The 9,467-nt window shown below is 27.0% G+C and overlaps 1 protein-coding gene across 1 annotated transcript; it reads left to right on the top strand.

Annotated features, from left to right (window-relative positions):
- Window positions 1-5,548: 5,548 nt before the first annotated feature.
- LOC107413493 (CASP-like protein 4D1) lies at window positions 5,549-7,164 on the top strand. The gene is made up of 3 exons (XM_048470741.2): window positions 5,549-5,746; window positions 6,576-6,696; window positions 6,947-7,164. The coding sequence occupies exons 1-3, from the start codon at window positions 5,586-5,588 to the stop codon at window positions 7,148-7,150; spliced, it is 486 nt and encodes a 161-aa protein (XP_048326698.2). The 5' UTR covers window positions 5,549-5,585; the 3' UTR covers window positions 7,151-7,164.
- Window positions 7,165-9,467: the final 2,303 nt, after the last annotated feature.

Raw genomic sequence — 9,467 nt, 5'->3', positions numbered from 1 at the left:
GGTAAACATTAAACAAGAAGTAAGAAAACAAAAAATTATAATAAAATTGATATGGAAGTTTAATGTCTTTAGAATATATAATTCGTTTTTGACATAAGAAAATAAGAAATTTTAAGAACATTATTTGGTAGATGTAGAACGGGCTTTCAAGCCAAACAAATAATAAATGTGCTAAAGAAATCCTAGCAACCCTGGTCCGCATTGTCTGCCAATTGCAGTTTCATTTTTCTTTTCTTTTCTTTTTTTTTTTTTGTTTTTTTGTTTTTTTGTTTTTTTGGGTCTTTTGCAAAGCAGTTTAGTTATTTCTTTAATATATTCAAGTTGTAACAATTTAAATTCATAATTATTGTTAATAAAAAAAAAATGGATTGTCCCTGTATGCTGCCACTTTCTTTTTTCCCCAACCTAAAAAATAGAGAAAAATCTATAGTTTCCATTAAATAAATAAATAAATAATGTGTGTGTGTGTGTGTGTGTGTGTGTGTGTGTATATATATATATATTATCATAACTAGGTAGTTGGTTGGTAGAAAACCATTAGAAATCCATTGGCATTGGTGCTACGGCTAGTTGTTAAAAGCAAGGTTTAAAATATTCAATATTTATTTGAAATTTTTTTGATATTTTCATTTTTGGAAGGGTCGAAATAAAATATACGTTCGAAGTGGAAGTGGATAAAACTTCTATAATATCCATTGAATTTCCATAAAAAAATTTATAATTTCCATCGAATTTCCATGGAAAAATCAATTTTTCATAATATCCATCAAATGCTTAATGATTTGGTTAAAAAAATCTATAATTTCCATGAAAAATTTTTAAAATTTTTATTGAAATTTCAAAAATATTAATAGAATTTTTAAATTTTTTTTAAAAAATTCATAAATATTATTTATATTTAATAAAAAAATTATCAAATTAACTTCATTGGTAATTTTTTTTATCATTTAATTACTTTTTAGACATTTAATGATATAAGCAAAACTAGTCTATTGTGATTATAATATGAAACTTACTACAAGAAATTTGCCTTTTACCATCAAAATAATATTGTTGGTAAAAATATAAATTCATCACTAAAACATTTACCGACGAAAATAAATTCATCGGCAGCTTCGTCGTCTATACCTTCTCTGCAATTGTATTTACCGACAAATTTTCAACTTTCCTCCAAAAAAAAAAATATTTGCCGACAAAAATATAATTTTCTCGCTAAAGACTATTTCCAACAAATTCAAAATTGTTGATAAAAAATTTTGGCGACAAAATATGGCATCAAAAAAACTATTTTTCATATTGGTGAAAATTTAACTAGCGATGAAATAATTTTGTCAGCAATACATCTTTTAGCGACGAAAATAATTTAGTCAGCAAAGAATTTTCCAATTTTTTTTTTTAAAATTTGCAAATAATTTTTTAAAATTTTATTTGCTTATAATATTTTTTAATCTTTTTTGCTAACACAAATATTATAAAAGTATTCATATTGTATAAAAACAATTAAACAAAAAAAATAGTTCATACTATTAATAGTAAAAAAGAATATGTATATTACTAAAATTTTTAAATCTACTACAATAAAATAAAAATGAAAAATGTCAACAAGCAATTAATTGCATATGGATTTACTTTACACCATATACAATCCATTTCTCGTAGAATAACTATATTATACTGTTTTGTGAGAAACTAAATTACATATTTATCCAAAATTTATTTATTATGAAAATAGTTAAGTCAAGTAGGTAAAGGAATTTACATCGTTTGTGTTTGGAATGTCACAGGACATTTAAAACCAACATCTTTGGCCGCACCAGCAACAAGGTTCAGATCTTTAGCCTGCAAAATGTAGAATATAATATAATCAATAACTCTCATTCTGAATACCACCAAATCTAGGTATTATATAATTCCTCATAGGCAAAGTTTATTGTACTTTGGTCGCTAGTCCCCAGATCGCTGTTCTTTTTCATGAAATAGTAAAAGTAGTTTCCAACAGTTACTGTCGTCTTTTTAATATTTAGTCAACTAAATGCACACCTATTTTTTTTTTGGGGTAATTAAATGCACACCTTTTTATCTGGTAGTTTTTATTACTTTACTTGCTTCTCTGTTTTTGGGGAAAACTTTACTTGCTTCTCAGCGAAACGTAAAGAAAAATAATAATGCCACCCAAAGTGAATTATGATTTGGTAAGATCTCTAAGCAAATTAAGAAAATTTGTTGCTTAGTTGACTTAATTAACGTAATTCTCTACCCATATGTCTTCGCTAATTGTTCCTATAGAAAGTTTTTCATAACAATTTGTACAAGTTTGTACATATTACATCATATGACTAATGTTGTTTGTAATAATTAATTGTTTAAACAATGTCATCACATGTATAATATGTAAAAATTGCAAGGTGAATCTTATACATGTTGGTAAATATATATATATATATATATGTTCAAAAGCTCTAACTTATATCATGTTTAAAAAATAAAAAAAAAATAAAAAGAAAAGAAAAAGGATCTTACAGTGTTTTTTTTTTCTTTTTTTTTTCTGAATAAAAAAACAGAAAAAAAAAATTCTTAAAGTTGATCAAATATGAGAGTCAACATATGCGGCCCGAAAAATTGCCCCATATATATGGAGATCCATTGGTGCAATTTTATTAAGCTAGGGCTTCTATAAAAAGTAGTGCTGATCTATTCATATATATATATATATATATATATATATATTTTATTTTTTTGTATTACCAAAAATAATTTTTTTTTAAACTCATATCTGACTGTTATTTAGGATCAACTAGATGGTAGTATTTATTGGTAATAACCTCAAAATTGTTAGTTCAACATTAAAATCTCCTTTTCAATTCATGAAAAAAAGTCTAATCATTAATAAATTAAAATTCTATTGCACATATGGTAAATAGTTATTATTATTATTATTATTAACTGAAAACTTCACTGGATTTGTATTTTATAGTGGAGTAATTGAAGAGTTCCATATATGCATATAAAGTTTTGATTTTTAGAAATATGTTTCTAATATAAGAAGAGAATCGTGTAGACATGTGAACTAATTAAAGGGTATTGTCTCAACTACTTATTTAAAATTAAAAACTCAATTGGAAGTTTAAATACCTTTAGTACTTCCAACATCAATATTTGCCAAATTATTAAGATGAGAATTACATACATTAAGAAATCAAATCTATGGATGGAAGGTCATGAATTTGAGATATGAGATGGAAAAAGATTATTGTAAATGATAAAAAAAAAAAAAATTGTATATGTATTCATATTCTGTTAATATGGATCATCATCAATTGTCTAAGAAATAATCGCCTTATTACTCACTAAATGCGCACATACAGGCATCTTGTTTTGATCCCCTTTTAAGAAGTAGAAAGTTTGTGCGCCATCAAACCAAACTTAAATATTTGCACAAAGCATTATTGTTTGTTATATACGTACAAGCCAAATCAAAGTATGTATACACTAACGGCTAGTGTTTTGAGTTTCCTTTGTTTTAAGGGACAAAATAGACATTTTACAATCGTTGAAGGCCGAGTGATGAACTTTTCCTCTCGTACCAACAGCACCTCCACAAACTTTTTGAGTGGACATCTAAACATATTTCACTATAATGGGTAACGTAATATTGTTGCATGAAGAAACAATGATCTAAACATATTTCACTATAATGGGTAACTTAATATTGTTGCATGAAGAAACAATGATATAGTTATTGTTTATTCTTGTGAGCACAGTTGCATGACAAAATCGCTATTTTCTTTGAGGAAGATTCAATGTTCACATATCTCACCTTCAATATCAGGAAAAAAGTAAAAAAAAATTAAAAAATTACACATTGAATGGTCTTTGAATGACGGTTTAAGAACATTGCTCTCATCCTTTTGGATAAAACATGATTAGAATTTGGACCAGAGCCTGGGACCATATACTTAGAAGATTTGAAGAAACCAGTTGGAACATCAGAGAATGAAGAAAAAATAGAAAAGAAAAAACAAAACAACATAAATTAGCAACTGATTCATAACATTGTCAATAATAAAATTTTGCAAATACACATTGGAGGTTGAAGCAGACAAAGGAGTTTAAATGAGGAGATTTACAGGTATGGGTTGGTTGCTGTAGGCGGAAGGAGAGAAAAATGTGGCAAAAAAGTATGTATAGAACGAGGAGAGAAAGGAGCTAAATCATTTATTCACGCTTCCAACTTGATGAGAAGTAGCCTAGTAATTGACCAAAACTACGTCAGTATAGAAGATTTACTTGGAATGCTAAATCATTTATTCACGCTTCCAACTTGATGAGAAATAGCATAATAATTGACCAAAAAAAAGGGGAAAAAAAAAACTTTATAAGAATTTGACCCCAGAATAAATAAAGAAATAAACGAATTGCTAATCTAATTTCCCTTTAATGTATAAGGATTGCTATATATTATTTTAATTTAAATTCGGAAGTTAGAAATTTTAATTAGAGATTCCGTGAGTGAGGACCACCTTCCGCTGCTTTAGTCTTACATTGCTGCCGAAAACATCTAATATGCATATATGTACACACTCCACTCGCTGGAAGAATACTGTAGATAAGTACTAGAGTTGATCTTTATCCATAGTCAACCAATCAATTAAGGAGAAATATGAACTTCAATTGACAACTAAGGAAACTATGACATATCCGTATACAACATCTGACTATATCAAATCCTTATATGTAATTTATATATTTATATACATAATTTTATTATATATATGGAAATTCTATGATGAGGACGGTCCGCATGAGGATCACAGTATTAGTGACGGGTTTTCATAATATTAACGACGATTTTTTAAAAAATCGTCACCAATACTATGATCCGCATGAGAACCGTCCGCACCATAGATGGACTATATACATATATATATATATATATATATATGGATGCCATTGTCCATCTTAAATACAGTTAATATTCAATGTTTCGTCACCAATACTATGAAAAACTATCACCAATACTATAATCCGCATGAGAACCGTTCGCACCATAGACGGACTATATACATATATATATATATATATATATATATGGATGCCATTGTCCATCTTAAATACCGTTAATATTCAATGTTTGATTTTATGTTATTTTTGTAATATAATTCATAAATTAAATGCAATCGGGCTTTGACCACACATATGTTGCCAAAGAATGAAGTCAGTGAACCACCGTAATTTCTTCTCAAATTGTTTGTTTTATATCAATATTTCGCCATCTCTTTCGTGTCAAATTAGCACGATCTGATATGAGTGTATCATTTTTTCAAAGTAAACTCACTACATTGAGTCCACAAGGTATTGGCGGTATACGAGGCTATGGTAAATTGCCCAAGAAATTTCCAACTATGCTTCCAATAAAATATTAATTTCATACGAATAATAAATAAAACAAAAGAAAACTAAGGAATGTGTTTTGGATTGACCAATTTGCTTATAAAAAGGCCTAGTTTGGAGTTGCAAAAGTAGACGTGCTTGAGATTGAAACCATATAGTACTTAATTGTCTGAATTGAGAAGCAATTAAGAAAGATGGCACAAACTGCAACTTCAAGCATTTGCAGTCTTGTATTGAGGATTTTTACGCTGGTTCTTCTGTTAATATCACTCATAGTCCTCACCACCAATACAAAGACAATCGAAGTTAGTGATGGTTCTGTAAGACTTCGCTTTTCCGATGTTTATTCCTACAAGTTAGCAATTCATGAACTGTGTTTGCTTTTATATTTTTGGTTTTTCTTTTATTTATGCTTTGATATTTTAATTTTTTCATATTTACATAAACACACAAAATAAAAAGTTAATAGGATTCATAATATATACATATATATAAAAAATGATATGGTAAAGGATTTATAAAAATAAATTATGAGAAACAACATTTATAATTGTCAGATCTACATGATTTTAATAATTTAACCATCATTGATGGCTATTCTATACATCTCTCTTTATAAATTTCTTTTCATATCAAAATTATATACATACATATATATATATATATATATATGATATTTCGATAGTTATCTATTAATTTGTTTGTGGAAATCATAATAATAAAATAAATACAAAAAATTCTCACTTTTGAAAGTAATTTTATAACTTTTAATTATTTATTAAGGTGATAACCACATCTAAGTTTATATTACATTACAAATTTTCTATATTTTAATTTAGGATCTAGTTTTGAGAAGAACAAAACTATACATGAATGTATAAAGACTTTTAGAATTACTTTGAATTCTTTTAAGTTTGCCTTTTATTTTTGTTGAATTGTGGATTTAACTTCTGTATAAATATATTTTGAAAGACAAGAAAAATCTCTTTTAGTTATTATCTGGCCCGTTTTGTTAAATGAGATAATTGGTAGCTCAATCTGGTCCCTCATTAACTTAATTTTTTTAATATAATTATGTCTATATATATGTGCGTGTGTGTGTCAAACTCTTCCTAATGTGAATAAATTAATGAACATTAACCAACTTAATTAAGGTGCTAAATCTTATGAAATATGATTTGCAGATATGTGCTAGCAGCAATCGTTTTTGGGACGGCGTATACTCTTTTGCAAGTGGGACTCTCAGTCTTCAAAGTTATAAATGGCAGCGACAGCAACATTCTATTTGACTTTTATGGGGACAAGGTACGTAATAATTTAATTAATTATGAGAAGATATAAAATTACCCTAATTCACTTTTTTAGCTGAAAATTAAAAAACCAGCAAATATTTTAAAAATATGATTTTACGCACCCAATTATATATTCTGATATTATAAATGAATGCTATTATTATTACTATTTTTCCAAATTTGTTTTTTTTTTTTTTTTTTTTTTTTTTTTTTTTTTTTTTTTTTTTTTTACAAAGATTAATCAAACACTTTTGGTGTGGCAGATAATGTCGTATATGCTAGCCACAGGTGCAGCAGCAGGATTTGGTGTGACCGCAGATATGAAGCAATTGTTTGATGCCTCGGAATTATACTTCCATGATTTTTACGACAAGGCGTACGCATCATGTAGTATGCTTTTTTTCGCATTCGTGTGCACTGCCGTTTTGTCTGTGTTGTCTTCCTATGCTCTCCCCAGAAGCACTTAGATTGCTTGTTGCAATACCCAAAAGATTTTCTTTTTCTTTTTTTTTTTTTTTTTGAGTGTTCTAGTTCTTATTTGTAATGTGGAATTATCTCATTGAATGTGTAATTGGTAATTCTAAACCCTTAATTAATTCAATAATTGTTTTCTTTACTTGTTAAATGTGATCATTTTTATCTAAACTATTTTTTTAAGGGCATATAATACGATAACGTTTATTTATTTATTTTTAGGAAAATTGCGTTGACCATCCATGTATTTTTTCAATATTACGCAAACCTAAAATAATTATATTGATATCCTCTTCATGCAAACTGTATTGACTTTCCATTAAAAATAATTGTTTTGCCCTTTCATCAAGCAGTATTGACTTTCCATTAAGTTGTTTTGCCTCTCTCTCTCTCTCTCTCTCTCTCTCTCTCTCTCTTTCTTCTTATATTTTGCTAAAACTACATAAACTTCCCTTTTTAAAAAATGAATAAAACTATAATTAGAACAAATTATAAGATAATAAGAAAATAATGTTCTATAATATTTTTAAATTGATTAGTAGTTTGAAATAAATAATGAGCTTTAAAAATAAAAGTAACGAAAATCTTTGTAATAGTGATGGGTCTAAAATAAAGAAAGAGGTTTTTTTTTTTTTTTTGGAATTATTTCTATTAATTCTATTCTATAAGATTAATTTTGATGTTTAGAAATGTTAATGTGCTATAAATAAAAATATTTCGTTTGTTAACTCAACTAGCTAGTGACTAACCAAATAAATGTTGGTTTAAATTATTTTTGTTTTAGGAGAGAGGTTCATGGAATTCGTAAAAATACAAAAATGTCAGAATAATTTTCATTCTCTATAAGTTTTCACATTAAGTTATTTTCAAAAAAAAAAAAAAAGGTTTAACATTATTATTATTATTATTATTATTTTGATAAAAGTTTTAACATTATGTTTTGCTTGAAAACGTTATTCACGTTTTATACCAATCAGGAAGTTCCCTTCCGTTAGTCGGCCCTGTTACAAGTGCACTGTACAATAAAGTCAACTTAGCCCGGCCAATAAGGGCTCGTTTGGTACGCAGGATAGGTCCGGATCGGACAGGATAGGTTCGGATCGGACAAGATCGAATAGTGCAGTACTGTGTTTGGTATAGTTCTGGACTGAATGTTGGACTAGTTGTCCCATGTTTGGTGCAGGATCGGACTGGATTGGATTATTTTATAATTATAGTATTTATTTTGTTATATATGAAAAGATTTAAAATTATATTTATATTTACAAAAAAATTAAATATTATATTTAATTAAAGTTTTATTATTACTTATATTTAATATGTTTTGTATAGATATTTATATGTTCAATTAATTAATAATAAAAATAATTTAATGATATTTATAATACATTTGTAATTTTTTTTTAACACCCATAAACTACTTAAAATATTGTTTTCAAAACCAATTAAAATAAAATTACTAATCATGATTAACAATTAAATACAAATAAAAAAATTGACATAATATTTAATTAAGAACTTGTTAATAGCATAAAAATATCTATCTTCAATTCATACATATAGATATATAGATATATAAATAAATGTCACATGTAGTTGCACTTTTAACAAATATGACATCCGTATATATATATTGGATTTTACAAGGATAATCTAATTATATAAGAAATAAGTAAATAAACCTATTGATAGTAAGCCAACTAAGCAACCTAATACAAAATCATTACCCCACTCATTGTGAAATTGAGCACGTGTATGTACGGTGGTGGTATTTTGTATTGGATTTGCTTCATTACGATTCCTCATTGTTTGTTCTACAAACTCAACATATGCAATTTCAGTTTCTTCAATTGTATTATAGGCTTGATATAAATTATTTGTAAATCCGTGCACTTGTTGATGACATTCAGACCAAGAATTATATATCCCTGGTTGTCGACCTTTAAACACAACATAAACCCTTCTCTTTGCCATTCAATATTCCTGCATATAATAATAAATGACAATATAATATAGTAATATTATTAAACAAAATAACAACTAACCAAATCAATAAAGTACATGTTAATATTCTAAAACATAACACATAATAATAAAATTATCCGTGCATGCATAATTAGAAACCAACATTCAATACGTTACAATATATGTCCATAAGTTTCAATTCCAAATGTTTATAGTTGTCATCCTCTCATACATATCCATAAATATATAATCCACAACAATACTAATTTAGTTATCCAAAAATCCACGAGCAAATTCAATCTTCTGCACATCGGTTTTAATAATCTTGAAAACCTCAACGTTCAA

This window comes from Ziziphus jujuba, chromosome 8, assembly GCF_031755915.1.
Source record: "Ziziphus jujuba cultivar Dongzao chromosome 8, ASM3175591v1".
Classification (NCBI taxonomy): Eukaryota; Viridiplantae; Streptophyta; class Magnoliopsida; order Rosales; family Rhamnaceae; genus Ziziphus; species Ziziphus jujuba.
The sequence above is the reverse complement of the archived record's forward strand: the minus strand, read 5'-3'. Positions and strand labels throughout refer to the sequence as shown.

Bases quoted from the DNA above. Each gene is read 5' to 3' on its own strand.
- LOC107413493 (XM_048470741.2), top strand. From the start codon at position 5,586: ATGGCACAAACTGCAACTTCAAGCATTTGCAGTCTTGTATTGAGGATT. The intron at 5,747-6,575 runs GTTAGCAATTCA...TATGATTTGCAG, and splicing joins TCCGATGTTTATTCCTACAA to ATATGTGCTAGCAGCAATCG. The intron at 6,697-6,946 runs GTACGTAATAAT...TTGGTGTGGCAG, and splicing joins TTGACTTTTATGGGGACAAG to ATAATGTCGTATATGCTAGC.